The sequence below is a fragment of the Equus asinus genome, chromosome 12 (genome assembly GCF_041296235.1).
Source record: "Equus asinus isolate D_3611 breed Donkey chromosome 12, EquAss-T2T_v2, whole genome shotgun sequence".
Taxonomy (NCBI): Eukaryota; Metazoa; Chordata; class Mammalia; order Perissodactyla; family Equidae; genus Equus; species Equus asinus.
This window is the reverse complement of record NC_091801.1, coordinates 53,898,634-53,917,840: the sequence shown is the minus strand read 5'-3', so window position 1 is coordinate 53,917,840 and position 19,207 is coordinate 53,898,634. Positions and strand designations below refer to the sequence as shown.

The 19,207-nt window shown below is 32.9% G+C and overlaps 1 protein-coding gene across 15 annotated transcripts in view; it reads right to left on the bottom strand.

Moving 5' to 3' along the window:
- Positions 1–19,207, bottom strand: part of OXR1 (oxidation resistance 1) — a 458,899-nt gene that overhangs the window by 9,397 nt on the left and 430,295 nt on the right. For 6 of the 15 annotated variants that reach the window (XM_014855255.3, XM_070481471.1, XM_070481469.1 and 3 more), the window contains one exon: positions 1,156–1,236. The exons of 7 other annotated variants lie outside the window; for them this stretch is intronic. In XM_014855255.3, the coding sequence (XP_014710741.1) occupies positions 1,156–1,236 (81 nt within the window). Of the gene's footprint in view, positions 1–1,155; positions 1,237–12,646; positions 12,837–19,207 lie in introns of those variants that run through there. 2 more of the 15 variants (XM_014855261.3, XM_014855260.3) reach the window with 2 other exon arrangements.

Below are 19,207 nucleotides of genomic sequence, written 5' to 3'. Positions count from 1 at the left end.
ATCTCACTGATATTCTTAAAATTATAAAAATACTGATTAACTCAAAATAAACTCCAATACAGTCTATTCTGTTGGCACTTTCTCATTTTAATTTTATTTTAATATATAAAACAATTAACATTATAAAATAAAAAATATGAAACACAACTATTATTGATTAAACTTTTAAATCAGAAAATAGAATTCTATCGGAGCAGATAACTAAAATGCAGCAATGCTCGGCGACTGTGATTCCATGCAGGAATAAATCTTGTTAAATTAGTTTGTTCCTTTAACAGATTTCTTACCAAACCTAAACAGCACATATTTTCAACCAATACATGTTCTAGAACTGTATTGTTTTTTGATGAGAAGCTAAATTATTTTAATTTTTTCACATCATCATCATGTTTTACCCTTATTTTGATGATGTGAAAGGTTAAAAAAAAGTCCAAGGCAGCACGAGAAGCATTAAAAGAAAAGAAAAAAATTCAGTAGTTCTAGCAAAGCCATGAAAGCATATCTCATTAAGAAAAGGAAAACACACAATAATACACAAAACTGAAAAATAAATTCAATTGTATCTCTTTCTTGTTTCTAAAAGATCACAAAGATTATTTTACAGAAATTTAAATAATTTATCTAGTTCTGGTGCCTAACTTATACTATTCCAAAGTATTGCTAATACAAACCAGGAATATCTCAACAACAAAAACAATTTATCTCATTAAGACACTTGAGGTGAGGATGATTAAACTGAAATACCCTTAAAGAAGAGAAAATATTTATGCCTTGCTATTCAAAAAATTTTCCCATAGTACCACATCTCTAGATTCTGTTTAGTAAAGATTCGATCTCAAACCTAATGACCTTCTTCCAATATAAATTAAAGGAAAACTCCTCATCACTCTAAGAAAACACACACTACTGAGGACAGTTCTAAAGTCACAGAAAATTCCTCTGAATATTTTTCAAATGAAAAGAAGACAGAAAAGATAATCCTACAGCTCTTCAAGGCAACACTGTACTCTTTAACACAAAAAGGAATTTTCTGATGGATTATTTTAGTGCTACAGTCAAAACAAATCCTTCAAAAATGAGATTTGCCCTGACGAATGACACTAAAAACAGGGAGTATTCAGTCTCTGGAGGGGTTTAAACTACTGAAGGGGGCACCTGGAGACGTCTGCAGAGTGTGCGCAGTTCTTCAGTATTTAGAGCATCGATCCTGCGGTGATACTCAGCCACTGACACTACCTGAATATGGAGACAGGAAGACAATAATTCCACTGACAGTTGAGAAAGATAGCCAAAACAAAACAAACAAACAAAAAAATTGGAGAAATTTAAATGGGGCAAGAGAAGCGTAATCAGAATTTCTTTCCCCACTCCATGCTGAAAATCGAAGAGATTTATATGTATGAAACTACAGTGAAATACACGTGAATGAGTTTAACCACTACATCCAACTAGCTCACAATTTAAGGTTTATTTTATGGACTGTTTCAGAGAGACGGAATTTGATTGAGTAAATGGAATTATAGTTGTTTATAAAGGAAACACTATACAAAACATCACATGCTTTGCTAGCAACAAATATAACATCTAAAATCTGAATGCCTTGCAGGTTAGAAAGAAAATGGTTAACTTCAATTCTCCATGCCAAATCAAAGTTTAGCTCAAACATCATATCCTAATGGCAATGTTGGAAGAATTTCTTCTAGGCAAAGGCGACAAACATACTCATACTGTATGATCTGTATCATAAAAAAGGAGGAGAAGAAGCAAGAAAAAGATATGAAGTACATTTTAAAACCTAAGGTACTAAGAAAAACTAGCTCTAGAAAGTAGATATTTAGATTCTTAAAAGCATATCTAATCAACAGTACCTTCTCAGGCACATCTACTTCAGCCTTTTTAAATGACTTTTTTCAAAAAGTTTTTGCCTCTTCTCTATATTACTTCTTTATGATTGATACTGTAGCAGTTGTGACTAAAACTTAATGACTTTCCTACATTCCAAATTCCTAAGGGAATTTCTTTATCTTTTGTAATTGCCTAGACAAGTCTTTTGCATACTGCTAAATTTGAAAGCCATATATGACAGATAAACACTACAAAAAGCCCACAAAAACAGACAAGTTTCCTCAGGTTGACACAACAGCTACAGCTTTTTCAGATCATGACATAATTCCCAAAACAGTAACCATAACATAGTGAACTCTGGTGGTGCCATAAATACGTGCTGATTCTCCTGAGCTATGACAAACTCCTCTTGTGATCGATTAGTTATATGCAGAGGTTCTGGCCACAAAATGCAGTTAAACCAAAGGGCCCATAAAGAGTTCAGTCTTCCAAGCTGGGTTTTAAGGCTCTTGTTCAGCCAACTAAAATGAATGAGTCACCAGTAAACATCAAGGTAACTCTAATACCAAATAGGGTTTTTATGTAAATAAAATGAGGAAATGACATGCATATAAAAGACTGAGTATAGAGCCCAATACATAGTAAATGAGAGCTACTATTATTAAACTACTTTTACTTGATCATTTTTCACCAACTACCCTAAGGACTAAACGATAATACCTAAAGAGTCTCCTTATTTATTTTTGATATTAAAATACTTCCATTTTGAGAGCTCAACTACTTTGTACACTTTGAATGACTATTCTGAAATTAGTTTCAAATTTCAGTACTAGATAAAAACATTAAAGATCACTGAATTAAGAGCAACAGAATTTTCAATAAAGATAAAACAAAAAATTAGGTAGTGAAAACAAAAAATCACAACCTTGCTTTTCTGTGGCCAGCAAAAAAACATCTCCACTAATATTTAATGGCCAGTTTTAATTTTCTTTCTTTTTCCCATGGCATCCAGTCTAATCAGGAGTCTCCTAGCCAAGAATTTTCAAATTATATGACTTCTCCACTCCTCTGCATTCCTTCTATCCCTCTACTTAACACTGATCTTACACTTATTTCTTAAAGCTTCTTCTTTTACCATATTAAACACACTTCCTGGATGGAACTGAAATTGAATCATGCTCACAAAAAGGATCAGTTATAATCTAACTGTATCACCATCACTGAGAGTAGGAGTTATCAGTGAAGGAACCATGAACTGCTATCATAAGTATAAACTTAGAACATTTAGTAAAGTCCTAGTTTATTTAATGTCACAAATCTAACTTTTCTCATTCATACTTTTTTTTAAAAAGCTGTACTCTTTTCTGGGACTTATAAACTTGTCACTTCCTTAACCCTATTTTAAATATTTACTCATGCTGTGATGAATGAAGATAAATAAACTGTCAAGAGTCTGTGAATTAATAAAGAAAAAGGATTTGAAATCAAATGAATATAGAAATATACTTTCTCCTCTCAAAATACACGAATAAAGAGATACAGATTCCTAGTATATATGATGGAACTGGAATTAGTCTTAAATTATTTTTATCCCCTTAGTAAATCATACTCCATGCATAGAATTTATTACTTTACCAAAAAGATTAAACCTACGTAGAAAATGGACACATTTCTAGAAAATGTCCTACATCACACTGCCAATTATTAATGGTACACAGTTGAAGAAATCAAGATTTTCCAATTGAAGTTGTATTCACTATCTGGCTAAAAAGTCATTTCTTGAGGAATAAAGTGGTTTGCACACACAGTACTGATAAATCCCATTTGCAGGCACCTAGCGCTACGACCTACCCTCTGCAGAATTAAGTCCTACTCTTTATCTTTTCAATCTTTGACAAATGACTCTCACACTCTGTGTTTTCCTAAGCATTTATTTCACAGAATTATAAACATAAAGGCAGGATTAAATCCACCCATCTCTATTACAAAGGCACTAACAACCAGAACAGAACAAAAACTGAAAATACAGAAAACTGATAGTTGCTGTGAATCTCACGAACAAGAACATGTATCGTCTCCTAGAGATAAAGAACAATACTTTGTTCTAACAGTCTTTCTTCCAGGATGTTCCAGTATTTCCCCCTGAGATTACCCTACAAACAAACCAAAAACCTCCCTTCCCCCAAGTGCCTTGCAGACTAACAAAAGTCTGCTAAATATCTGTGAATGTGCCATTTTTATTCCTTACTTATTCCTTACTACTCCTTAGTAAAGGTAGATAGGGTAGAAACAAAAATATTATCTAATCAATGCAATTTATGCTTACTTAGGTATCCAAAAATACATTAATCAAGAAGGAAATTTAAGTCTTAGCTGTTGAAGCTAACAAAAAGGGCATACAACAGGATCCTTGAAGTCACATAACTTTCTGTTCTATATTTCATCATATATGACAGTCTTTATTATAAAATAAGACGTGTAGTATGTTAAAACTTTGCTCTTTTTTTGCCTTAAATTAAAACTATTGCTTCAAAATAACACTTCATGGAACTTTAATAAATGAGGTATAAAAGGAGCAAATATAGAAATCATAAATTAGATAACTGAAAAATAAAATTGATAGAGGAAAAAAGATTTAAATCCAGAATGAATTCAAAATAGAACACATTATCAAAGTTTTGATTTGAATAAATCTATAATTAAAATATCTTCCTGTTAAGTATATTTGCAGATGACTCAGATATATTCACTGTCTTTTAGTTGAGAAGAAACCTATGAACTACCCCATTCAATTACCATACGTATATACTGTATTAGCTTCCTGCAACAATAAATCTAAGAAGTGAATCTCATAAAAAGGGAATAATCTTGTTTTCTCCACAGTATACCAGGGGAAAAGAATACTCATTACATAATCTTGAAATACATAAATCCACCATTACAGTTGGAGACCCTAAAACTCCTCTATCAGTAATCCACAAATCCAGCAAGTATAAAATCGGCAAGGACATAGCTGAACTGAACAGCACTCTCCATTAATTGGATCTAATTGATATGTACAGAATACTTAATCCCACAACTACAGAATACACATTCTTCTCAAGCTCACATGGAACATTTAGACCACATTTTGGACCATAAACCACACCTTAACAAAGAGAAATCATAAAAAGTATGCTTTCAGACCACAATGGAGTTAAAGTAGAAATCAGTAACAAAGAAACAGTGGGAAATTTCCAAAATACTTTCAAACAACACATTAACACATGGTCAAAAAAATCCTGGAAAGGGGCCGGCCTGGTGGTGCAGCAGTTAAGTTTGTGCACTCCACTTTGGTGGCCCAGGGTTCAAGGCTTCAGATCCCAGGTGCAGACCTATGCACCGTTTATCAAGCCATGCTGTGGCAGGCATCCCACATACAAAATACAGGAAGGTGGGCACAGATATCAGCTCAGGGCCACTCTTCCTTAGCAAAAAGAGGAGGATTGGCAGAGGATGTTAGCTCAGAGCTAACTGTCCTCAAGAAAAAAGAAAAAAGTCCTGGGAGAAATTTAAAAGATTTTGAATTAAATGAGAATAAAAACACAAATTATCAATATTTTGGGATGAGTGAAAGCAGGGATTAGAGGGAAAATCTATAGCATTGAATGCACATATAAGAGAAAGATCTAAAATCAATAATATAAGCTTCTATCTTAGGAAACTAGAAAAAGAAGAGCAAATTAAATCTGAAGTAAGTAGATGAGAAGAAACAATAAAAAAATTAGAGCAGAAATCAATGAAATTGCAAACAGAAAATCACTAGAGAAAAATCAATAAAATCAAAAGCCAGTTCTTTGAAAAAATCAATAAAATTGATAAACTGCTAGCCAGGCTAACTAAGAGGGAGAAGACACAAATGAATTACATCAGAAATGGAGAGGGGCCATCACTATTGATCCATGGACATTAAGGATAATAAAGGAATATTATAAACAACTCTATATCCATAAATTTGATAACCTAGATGAAATGAATCAATTCCTTGAAAGACACAAACCATTAAACTCAAACAAGAATAAACAGATAATGTGAATGGGCCTATATCTATTAAATAAATTAATAATAACCTTACAAAACAGAAACTGTGAGGCACAGTTCTTAGCCAACTAAAATGAACTAGCTACCAGTAAACATCAAGGTAACTCTATGAAAAGCTATGCAAACTTGTTGAAAGCTACAAAGGACATGAGAATGGAAAAAAGGAAAAACTGAACAGATTTCTCTTCTGGCCACTATTATTTTGACTTTTGCAAAGCAACAACGCATACACTACGGTAGCTAATTCTGTACTTACAAAGAAACCAAAAGTGGTTATGATCTCTCGCTCTGGAGCATTTGGAGTGAATCCGGATGGATTAACCAGTGAATTCTATCAAACATTTAAGGAAGAAATTACACTAATTCTCTACAATCTCTTCTAGAAAATAGAATAAAGGAAATACTTCCCACTCATTCTATGAGGCCAGCATTACCCAATAAAAAAGAAAAAACAAAGACATTATAAGAAAAAGATCAGTATCTCCTATGAACATACATGTGAAAAGCTTCACAAAATATTAGCAAATTGAATCCAATAATGTATAAAAAGAATTATATACAATGACCAAGTGGGATTTATTCCAGGTATGCAATGCATTTGCAAGGTATTCAACGTTTGAAAATCAACTGATGTACTCTATCACATCAACAGGCTAAAGAAGAAAAATCCTATATCAATAGATGCAGTAAAACCACTGGTCAAAATCCAGCGTTCATTCATGATAAAAACTCTCAGCAAACTAGAAATAGAGGGAAACTTCTTCAACTTGATAAAGAACATCTACAAAAAAAATCCTATAGTTACCGTCGTACATAATGCTGAGAAAAAAAAAAAAATACTTTCCCACTAAGATAAGGGAGGAAGGCAAAGATGTCCCCTTTCACTACCCCTATTCAACATTGTACTGGAAGTCTTAGCTAACACAGTCAGACAAGAAAAGGAAATAAAAGGTATACAGACTGGGAAGGATGAAATAAAACTGTGTTAGCAGATGACATTATTGTCTATAGAGAAAATTCTAAAGAAACCACCAAAATCTATTGGAATTAATAAGTGATCATAGTAGGTTTGCAGTATACAAGGTTAATATACAAGAGTCAACTGCTTTCCTATACATCAGCAATCAAAAAACTGGAATTAGAGGGGCTGGCCCAGTGGTGTAGTGGTTACATGCACTCTGCTTGGCAGCCCAGGGTTTGTGGGTTTGGATCCTGGAGGTGGACCTACACACCACTCATCAAGCCATGCTGTGGTGGCATCCCAGATACAAAATAGAGGAAGATTGCCACAGAAGGACAATCTTCCTCAAGCAAAAAGAGGAAGGTTGGCAAGAGATGTTAGCTCAGGGCCAATCTTCCTCACTAGAAAAAGAAAAAAGAAAGAAAAATTGGAATTTAAAATGTAAAGCAACACTATTTATATTAGTACCAAAAAGTGAAATACTTAGGTATAAATCTAACAAAATGTATACAAGATCCACATGAAGAAAAGTGCAAAATTCTGATGAAAGAAATCAAAGAAGATTTAAATAAATTGAGAGATATTCCATGTTCAAAGATATAGACAAGAAGATATTGTCAAGATATCAGTTCTTCCCAACTTGGTCTACTATTCGACATAATTCCAATAAAAATTTCACCCAGGTTACTTTTTGGATGTGGGCAAACTGATTATTTACAGTTTACATGGAAAGATCCCAATGCCAGCACACGAATGAGGGAAAAGAACAAAATTTGAGGACTGACACTACTCGACTTCAAGACTTACTATAAAGCTACAGTAATCGAGACAGTCTGATATTGGCAAAAGAACAGACAAATAGATCAATGGAATGGAGCACCCAGAAACAGACTCACAAGTACAGTCAATTGATTTTCGACAAAGAAGCAAAGATAACTCAATGGAGAATGGATAGTCTTTTGCTAAATAGTGCTGAAACAACTGACATTCACATACAAAAAAGTTAATTTAGACAAAGCCCTTATACTTTTCAAAAAAGTTAACTCAAAATAGATCATAGACCCAAATGTAAAACACAAAACTATAAAACTCCTAGAAGATAACACAGGAAAAAATCTAGGTGACCTTGGGATTGAAGATGCTTTTTTAGATAGAACACCAAAAACCAGGATCCAGGAAAGAAAAAATAAGTTGGATTTCACTAAAATTAAAAAACATCTGCTCTGTGGCAGACACTGTCAAGAGAATGAGAAAACAAGCCACCAACTCAGAGAAAATCTTTGCAAAATACATATCCGATAAATGTTATCCAAAATATATGAAGAACTCTTAAAACCCAACAATAACAAAATAAACAACACAATTAAAACATGAACTAAAGATCTGAACAGACAACTCAACAAAGAAGATATACAGACGGCAACTAAGAATATTAAAAGATGCTCAATATTATGTCCTCAAGGAAATACTAATTAAAATAACAATGGATATCACTGAATACCTATTTAGAATGGCTAAAATCCAAAGCATTAACAACATCAGTTGCTAGTGAGGATGTGGAGCAACAGGAACTCTCATTCATTGTTGATACAGTCACTTTGGAAAACAGTTTGGTAGTTTCTTACAAAACTAAACACTCTTATCATATGATCCAGCATGGCGATCCTTGGTATTTACCCAAATGAACTGAAAATTTATGTCCACGGAAAATCTGCACATGAATGTATATAACAGCTTTTTATTATAAGTGTCAAAACTTGGAAGTAACCATGACGTCCTTCAATAAGTGAATGGATAAACTGTAGCACATCCAGACAATGGAATATTAAAAAGTCAGCATTAAAAAGAAATGAGTTAACACGGCATGAAAAGACAGGGAGGAAAATTAAATGCATCTTACTAAGTGAAACAAGTCAATCTGAAAGGGCTACATAGTGTATGATTCCAACTATATGATACTGTGAAAAGGCAAAACTATAGAAACAGTAAAAAGATCAGTGATTACTGGGTGTTCAGGTGGAGGGAAGGAGGGATGAACAGACTGAACACGGGGAATTTTTAGGGCAGTGAAACAATAGTGTATCATCCTGTAGTAGTATACACAAGTCATTCCACAGAATGTACAACACAAAGAATAAACCCTAATGTTAAACTATGGACTTTGGGTGATAATAATATATTAGTTCACAAAATGTAACACAAGATGTGAATAACTATAATACAAGATGTGAATAATAGGGGTACTGTGTTCAGGGGCAAAGGGGGTATATGGGAACTCTCTGTACTTTAAATTTTTCTGTAAACCTAAAATTACTCTAAGAAATAAAATCTATCAATTAAAAAAAAAGCAGAGAAATGATAAACACAAAATTCAGGGAAGTGGTTACCAATTTGGGGGAGACATGAGATACGACAGAGAAAGAACACACAGGCTGAGGCAACTGCCTTGGTAACGTTCTAGTTCTTAAGTCAGGTAGTGCGATCATAGATATTCATTTTATTATTATGCCTCATAACCTGCATATGTAATAAATGCACTTTTTTCAACTACTAGGTCAAATAAATAAAAAAAAATCTACATTGAATATATGTGTATATGCCCTCTTTCAAATTATGCTGTGACTGGAAAGCAGAAGATGTTTTACATACAATAAGGCATACATAAACACTAGGTAATAAACTTCCTGTGAATATATACTATAGGTAGGCAAACAGTATAGCAGAAAGAATACTGGGTTTGGGTTTAGACCTCTGTCATAATTCCAATTCTGCTTTTTATTAGTTTTGTGAACTTGAGAAACCAGCTTTAATCTCTCCATTCTGGTCTTTCAAAGGGAAATAATAATCATACTTTAAGCACTCTATGAGGAATTTATGATAATATGTGTAAGACATATACAAAATAGATACTGATGCGTTAAATGTACAAAATAAATGTTAATTCTCTTCTCACAGTTATATTCTGAAGATTTTGAGAATAAGTATACCAAAGAATCTAAGGGCACAGCCAGAGCCAGAATGCCTGGATTCAAACCACAGCTCTGACCCTTACTGATTGCAGTATGAATTCTAAATGTCTCCGTTTTGTAAAATGGAGATAACAGTAGCAATATTTCACAGCCTGAGGATTAAATAAAATAACTCACGTTAAGTGTTTAGAATAATACACAGTGTAATAAGAAGTACACAGTATAAGTAATTATTTTTATGATTATTATAATTATTATCTTGAGCTGAGATCACTGGAAAGATTTTTATATTTAAATTAGTTCTTAAAATTCAACCTGTGAGCTAATTCTTGCACAGATGTAAATAATTCATCATAGGAGCTTTTCTCCTGTTTTCACACATGGAAGCCTAAAATACCAAAAAAAAAATCCATCTTGTCATATATGATGGTCTAAATTAAAAAAAAAGGTGACTAAATTGGTGAAGTATTGGTGGAGATAAAACAATGCTGCTATTTAATGATTTCTCATTTTAATCTGATTAAGCCTAAATCCTTATTATAAAATAGGCTTATAACTTTCAAGAAAATTACAATTTATTGACAGACACTAAAATTCAGGATATAGTATACGGGTATATCAAATACATAAACAGCTTCAAGTAAATGATTAGAGATTAAAGTTTATATTGTTTGTCAGAATAAACTCTAAAACAGGCTTAAAAACATAAAGAAAAAATAAAAGTTCAGCACACTTGATGAATATGGTTCTCACTGAAGCTTACTGGTAAATTTTTAACTTCATTCCATGTATTTTGGAGTGTATTCTACCTATTAGTTATTAGTTAATGTCTTTGAGCCTTAAATTAATTTATCTTATAAAATGAAAATAATCTATCTCTGGTTAACACACAGGATTACTGTAAGGTCAAATATGATACTACATACATGAGCATTTAGAAAATTGTCCTGGTTTACATAAATATATGGCCATATTAGTACTAGTTCTAAGACAGTTCATCACTCAGGTCTATTGATATCATTCTACTAAGCAGTTGAGTAAAGATATGAAGAACTGTAAAAAGCTACAAAATACAAAGTCCAAATATGAGAAATTTTATTTGTTCTAAAATATTTGCTATTCTCTTAGAGGAATCATTTTCTGTTTTCACTTTTAAAGCAGAAGAGCCCCTTTTGAGGCAAAATCTTATCGGGAATCTCAATCTACAAAATGAGTAAAAGAACTGCTATCCTTAGTTTCCTAAGCCTTTCTCCTGCTCTACAGCTCCTATGATATCTGCTCTAACGCAAGGAAAACAGCTAGAAAACTGGGCCCTGAGCTTGTCTTCACATCAAAACACATCATACTGTATTGTACTATTTTGGAAAACTCTTTAAAGGCATCCTGGTGAGGTAAAGAAAGGCCTGGGATTAAGCTGTCTCTGTGCTCCAAGACAGCTTAGTTTCCATACCTGTTTCCTCATCTTTAAAATTGGGAGTAAGACTACTGACTCCGCAAGGTTATTATGAAGGTTAAATGAACTGATATATATATAAACTATATACATGGGCAGAGCTGAAGACCAGTGAGAAGTATGCTTTTACATCTGACAAAGTCACCTAACAGCTTCCTATAAGGCTGAATAGGAAATGGTGAGTGTTGTTAAGTGTGTGATGCGCATTATAATGACCTATAAAGCTCAAAACGTTCACAATTTATTTTGTCTGTATTTGTAATAAATTAAACTGTATTAAAGTCTTAGCAAACTAATGATCAACGTTTATTTGAAGTGTAAATCAAAAAATACATAAATAGCTTCACTGTTCTTGGTTTAAAAAGAAAAACCTACGTTAACTGGCTATTCTGATAAATCTGATGACAATTTTAACAAATTCAATCATTTCAGATGCCTAAACTCCTGTGTGCTGCTGTATCACATAAAGAAAAACTTGAAATTATTCAACTTGTATAAAAAGATGTAACAAAGTACTCTCAAGCCCCAATTAAAAATAATATCAATTGAAATCATTTTCATATTTTTACACGCTTAACACTTAGGGGTGGCAAGATGTTTAGAGGCATCTTCCAAAGTCACTCCTGGTTCTAAGTATATATCTAGCCTTATTTAAATCACCTACAGTCAAAGTAAAAATAAAATTAATATTCATAAGGCAAGATATAATCCTGAAATATCACAGAAAGAACAAGTGGCAATACATTTTTTAACAAATAATGCACACATTTATACTGAAAAATAACTAAGATTCTTAAAATACTAAGTTGGCTAAGATTTTTATTTACTAGAACATCTTTAAAGTTTTGTATTAGGTACCACTACTTGAAATTTTTTGGAAGCTTAAAAAAGCCTCTTCTCAGATTGCTAAAATAGTCTTAATACACACTATTATAAATGTCTCTAGTTTGGGATGCAGTCAATAAAAATTAAAGTTAATTTACTCATTGATCTACTTAATTTATTTTTAAGCAAGAAAAAGATTCTGAATATTTCCTACAAAGTTAAGCTGAAATAAAAAATGAAGGCAGCAATAAAGATTTGGTAACTTCCTGTTGATGTAGAATAGGAAAACCAAAACATTTTTACAAAACAAAATTACAGTCCCTTATTCATTTCCTTTTTTGAAGATATTTAGGATTAGCAGAAATAATTTAAAAGTACTTTTCTGTAATCATACAATTTTGTATTCTATAAATATTCTCTATGTTTAAACTTTCAGAAATTGTATAATTTTGCATAATGTCACCATAAAAAGACTAGTAAATACAGATATTGAAATCACTGACTAAGATTTACCAGAGTATATTTATGATTAATTGGTTGATGTCTTCTCCCTTTTTTCCCATACCAGAGACGAGACATTTCCTTTCCAGGGCAAATTAAGTTACATCAAATCTCGTAAGAACTGTTTTAAAAAGCATTCTTCCTCTGTCACAGATAAATTTCCAGCACAAGAGCCCTACTACAGTGACAAAACAGTTTGCTAGAGACAAAGATTTGATTGACAAGACAGAGAGCTAATCACTAAGTAGTATCCATTGCAAAGATAGTCCTGAGTGGAGACTGTAAAGCTGGGGAGGGAAGAGAGGGTTTCCCATGTTTAAGTTTGGTTGCACTGTACCCAAATGTGCAAAGAAAGGGCTCAAAAGTTTAAAGACACAGAGCATTTATTTACAAACACCAATTTACTAAGAAATATACTAAAAATATCTTAGTCATAAAAAAGTAATTAGTACAGTTTCCAGAGTCCCTCCCAAAGTACACAAATGATTTCAATTAACATTTTGTTGTTTGCTCATACAGTCATAAATTCTGTTATTTTCATCTAAGCATCCTATAAAATTTCATCTTTTATGTGAGCATTTTTTAAGCAATAAGACATCTTTTGAAGACCCTTCATCCTCAAATCTTATAGAAAGACTATGTAAAAACAAAGCCAATTTACTACAAATAAATCCTAAAGAAATATTCAAAGTGATCTGAAAATTCCTTTGCCTGTTACACAGTACATTTTTAAACTGCATTTCCTAGAATCTAGTTTCTTAAAAAGGTACTTATATTTACTATGCTTACGTGTACTTCACTAACCAGTGGTATGCTGCATATAACCAAAGAAGTGAATTTTTAAGATTAAATATTATTACAGCTAGAAACTAAAATTATCTACAGCTCAATTTTAACTACAATACCAATGCCATAACAGTACACCTGAATATTTCTTCCATCTTAAGCTAAACCTGCTCCTATCCCTTTACCTTATTTTGTGTACACGTAAAACTGTGTACACACAATGCTACCCTTCACACACACATTCCCCACCTTTCTAGTACTCACAACACTGTACCACACCCACACCTCCACATTCCAGCATGTACATGTACAGGACATAGCACACCCCACACTGAACATCCTCCCTCCCATACATACCAGCCACCTGCCTCATCTCCTCAACCAGTGCCATCACACTTACCCTAAGATCTGTCTCCCAAAGTCCCTCATAGGCACACTATAACCATTTCCATGCCAGCCTTAGTATACACAAAGTCCTATTATATAGTGTACTGTGGTCACTCTTCCCCCAGTCATTGCACTTCCCCTACACACACCAACATTACATAACTTGGTGGTATTGGGGTGCCATTTTAAAAACCTATCATTACTTCCAGCCAGATTTCCTAAAATTAAAAATATTTCATGTGTACCAAAATGCAGTTTAAATGAGATTTTTTAAAACACACACACACCAAGCACAGGATAGCCTATTCTGTTGGTTGTCTACTCAACATCCATCCCCATACCTTCTTCCTAATACAGCTTTGAGTTTGCTTAGGTATCTTTTCAGCCAAGCGTCCTGAGAAGGCTGGCTCCATGCCTGGACAGGATGGATCTTTACAGATGTAAACCAGTGGCTCTCAAATTTTAGCGTGCATCAGAATCACCTGGAGCGTTTGTTAAAACAGAATGCTAGGCTCCAAAACCAGTTCCTGACTAAGCTGACTGAAATGGGGCATGAGAATGTGCACTTTTAACAAATTCCAAGATGCTGCTGCTGCTGACATTTTGAGGACCATACTTTGAAAAACAACTAAACCACAATGAGATATCACCTCACACTTGTTAGAATGGCTATTATCAAAAAGACAAGAAATAACAAGTGTTGGCAAAGATGTGGATAAAAGGAATCCTCGTGCAATATTGATGAGAATGTAAATTGGTGCAGCCACTATGGAAAACAGTATGGAGATTCCTCATAAAACTTCAAAATAGAACTACGATATGATCCAGCAATTCCAGTTCTGGGTGTTTATCCAAAGAAAAGAAAAACACCAATTCCAAAAGATATGCGCATCCCTATGTTCACTGCAGCATTATTTACAATAGCTAAGATAAGGAAACAACCTAAGTGTCCTGCAACAGATGAATGCTAAACAAGATGTGGGGTGTGTATACATACATACATACTCAAATACACACAATGGAATACTATTCAACCATTAAAAGGAATGAAATCTTGCCTTTTACAACAACATAGATAGATCTTGAGGGCATTATGCTAAGTGAAATAAGTCAGACAGAGAAAGACAAATACCATATGATCTCACTTTCATGTGGACTTTAAAACAAAAACGGCAGCAACAAAACCAAGCTCACAGATACAGAGAACAGGGTGGTGATTGCCAGAAGCAGGAGGTTGTGGGTAGGCAAAAGGCAAAAAAAATTCCAGTTATACAATAAGTCCTGGGCATGTAATGTATAGCATGGTGACTACCGTTTAGAAATTGTATTACATATTTGAAAGTTGCTAAGAGAGTAACCTTAAAAGTCCTCATTACAGGAAAAAAAATTTTCTTAACTATATATGGTGACTAATGTTAACTAGATTTATTGTGATCATTTCACAACATATAAATACCAAATCATTATGTTGCACATCTGAAACTAAGTATGTTGATTATACTTGAATTAAAAAAAAAAAGAAAAGCAACTGGTTTAAGCTATTTTGAGTGTGGTTTTCTGTTTCTTGAAGCCAAATGCTTCCTAATTAAAAAACATGCTATCGAGCAGACATAAAATGAGCTCAGTAAATCTCCTTCCTGCCCTTTCTTTTTTTCATAGTGTTTAGAAAACATAATGCTAGATCATTTAAATTTGTCTAGACATTGCAGAGCTTGAAGCAGATGTCAATTTATCATTAGTGTAAAATGACTATAAAATGAAGCACTTTTAAAAACATAACCAGTTTAAAGGTTGAACATAATCTGTTCTCATAATTCAGATATTCAACTTAATAATCTTTTCTCCTCTACTTTCTTTATTGGGATTCAAGAAAGTAGAATCCCATATTGAATTACCTCATAGCTGATTTCCTCTGAGTTGGGAATGGTCTACTAGAACCAATAATATATAATCTATGCTACCCAATATTTAAAGTAACAGTTTAGAAGTAATTTTTAATATTTAAAATCATAAACAAGTCTGTCATTCATCCTCTCCATCTCTTCTTGCAATGCATATTAAATAACATTTTAGATTTTTAATGGAAATTTTATAGCCTAAAACTTCTGGTTAGGAACTGAGGAAAAACGTTAACAGGGTAGCAAAGTATTGGTTCAAAACTTCCCTGAGGTATGTAACATCCTAAGTTAACATTATTAGTAGTCAAAACAGATTGTATTAGGCATGATTCTAGAACCAGAGATCTAGTCTACAGTACAGTGCCTATAATAATACTGTATTTTATACTTGAAAATTTGCTAAGAGGGTAGATCTTATGTTGTGTTCTTATTACAAAATAATAATAATAAAGAGGGTGAGAAGAAACTTTTGAAGATGATGGATATGTTTATGGCATAGATTGTGGTGACGGTTTCATAGATGTATATTTGTTTCTGACCTCATCAAGTTTTATACAGTAAATATGCACAGCTTTTTGTATGTCAATCATACCTCAATAAAGTGGTTTAAACAATACTCGATATAGAAATATTATATAAGACAACTTGCATTAACTCATAAATTCTAATTGTTTTTAATGCTTTTGATTTTTACCTTTTTCAAATTTATTGAATTTCTTCTGGAGTTATGATTTGTAATACTATGTGATTGGATCAATTTAAAAAGAAAGTATATTTTTCTTTAATTGTCTTTATCTAAAAAGGTGACCTCTATTTAGTGACTTAGATATAAGACATCCTTTTGAATGAAATCAATTCTGTATAAATTTTGCTGGCTAGGCTGAGAAGAGAGCAGGAATGTTTTTGTTTTATATATTGACTCAATTTTAATTTTGGCATTACTTGTGCTTTAATTAAAAATAAAAAAACATATGTTTAATAAAATGAACACCAGAATACTCATTATCTGGCAGCTTAAGAAATAAAGTATTAACCACACAATTGGTTTGGTTAATGATGCTGGTACTGCTGCCTTTTAGAAGTTGCAGCAATACCAAATTGTCAGAAAAATCTTCTCTGAGAAACCTAAAGACAACCAAGGTAATAAATCTACTTAATTGATGACAATTAAGAAAACAGGACTGACTGCACATGATGATCATCACATACTAGTGGAAAATCAAATCCAGTAAGGATATAATATGATAAATTTTATGCCTAAAATGCTAAGATTAGGGTAAATATTTTAAATTGATATAATTAAAATGAAGAACACTAGAAATTAATGTCAAAATGGGAAGATTCTATAAATGATTTAAAAATTATCTAAGCCAGAAAGAGGATTCTAAAATATTGTGAGTAATTATAAAATGTTTGCACAGGTTTAGTATTAAGCTGTCATCATATTTACATTTACACTTACACTTAAATGAATAACCTAAGCTTTGTTTGTTTGTTTGGGAAAATGTGAGTAATGTCAAGCACCTGAAAATGAACATCAGCTCAGAAACCAGAAATCAAATGCAACATGCTTCTATCAATACTTCTGCAAGGGTGAGAAGTATGGAGTAAACCAAAGCAATTTTCTTCTAACACCAGTTATTACTTTTACAATGAAAAATGTTAAAACGCCATATAATAATTGACATATAACCTCAGTAAACATATTTTTAAATTTAATGAACAAGATTAAACTTGAGAGGTGAACTTCTAAATAAATTAATTAAAGCTAATTTAACGAAGTCAATTTCTTAGTTGTTTTTATCATCCTAGGAGCACTAGGTGTTTTAATTAGTAAGTCTGGGGTATGAGAGACACTGAACTACAAGTGGTATAAGAGTAACTCTAGAGAAAAAAATGGAAAACTTTTTCCGCCAGTTCTTATCCCAAAAGGCGTGAAAATCAACTCAAAGGAAGTGAGACAACAACCAATTTTAGCTTAAAAAGCTCCACTTTTGAGGCCGGTGTCATTAAGGGGTGAGATTGGCACACTTAACACATGTGACACCTTGAAACCTAAAACTTTCAGGATTCTAGTAGAGAGTTCCTTGAAGGTGGTACTTGGGGTTGAGGGTGATAGAGTCCAAGGGGTGCATTAATGTTCCATGGTATCTGGTGACAGAATAAAACTGACTTGTATTCCCATAGCATCATTTTTACTTAATGATAAGGAATTTAAAAAATTCTTTTCATATTACTTCAGATAAATTAAGAAGATCAATGCAAAATTCACATGAATCTTCACACAGGCTTCAAAAATATTTCAGGCTTATTGTGGTGGCCACTGCTTTAGACCATACCATTGGACTCCTGGGTACTTGTCAAGTACATCAAACTTTAAAGGGCATTTGATGGACAAGTTCAAGAGGTGCAGATCAATGACTTCTAGCCTGGTATGTTTCTTGATTTCCCTCTCCTGGTAGTGCCTCTGAGCACACAACATGATAGGAGTCCTTTGGTATGTAAGGGAGTTAAGCCTGAAGTAATTCTATCAGCATGCCTGCTATTGATAACAAAAGATGTTTTTAAAAATCAAGGCACAAAGTGATTAAAGAAAACTTCTCCATGGTGAACCAAATTTATGTTTTTGGTGTGCAGATTTAACACCAAAAATAAACGGAATATTTTGAAAAACATTTTATACAATGTAACTTGCATGACAAACTTGAAAATTAAACTATATTATGATCAATATTGTGTGAAAGAATCTTTCATAGTCTTAGCATTGTATACATTTAATGCAACACCAGAAGTGGTGGCATAGGATAGTATAGTGGTTTTTCCACCTCTACTGTGCAATGCAACTGCCTGAAGAACTTTCAAGAATACTGATAACTAGGTCCCACCCCAGTGATTCTGATTTAATTGGTCTGAGATAACTGTGAACAATAAGACTTTTGAAAGTTCTCCTTGATGATTCAAAGGTTCTGCCAAGGTTGAGAATTTGGTGTGGTGGAAAGAGTATAGGCTCTAAACTGCATACTAACCACTATGATTTACTACTATGGGGATTTTAGCCAAATAAGAAACAAGTTTAGAGAAATTATCTGTAAAATAAAGATGATAGTCTATAATTAAATGGGTTGCTCTAGATGTAACTATTAATTTATCAGAAATTCAAGGCAGAAGAACATGTTAACACTGTGAGGATGCAATCCTACAAGAAAAATTTGATTTCTTAAAATCTAATTACAAGGGAAAAAAGAAAAGCAAAGAAACAGAGGGAGAACCTTCATTTACAGAGATTTAAGAGACATTTTAACTAACTGAAACACTTGGACCTTAGCTGGATCCTGATTCAAATAACAAACTGTAAAAATACATTCACATTACATGTATTTTACACATTTTTATGACATTTGAAGAAATGTGAACAACTGAGGAAAAGAAGGGATTATAGATGAAATAAGTTGATAAAACTGGTGATTGATATATGCAAATTCATTATATTATTAAGATCTAT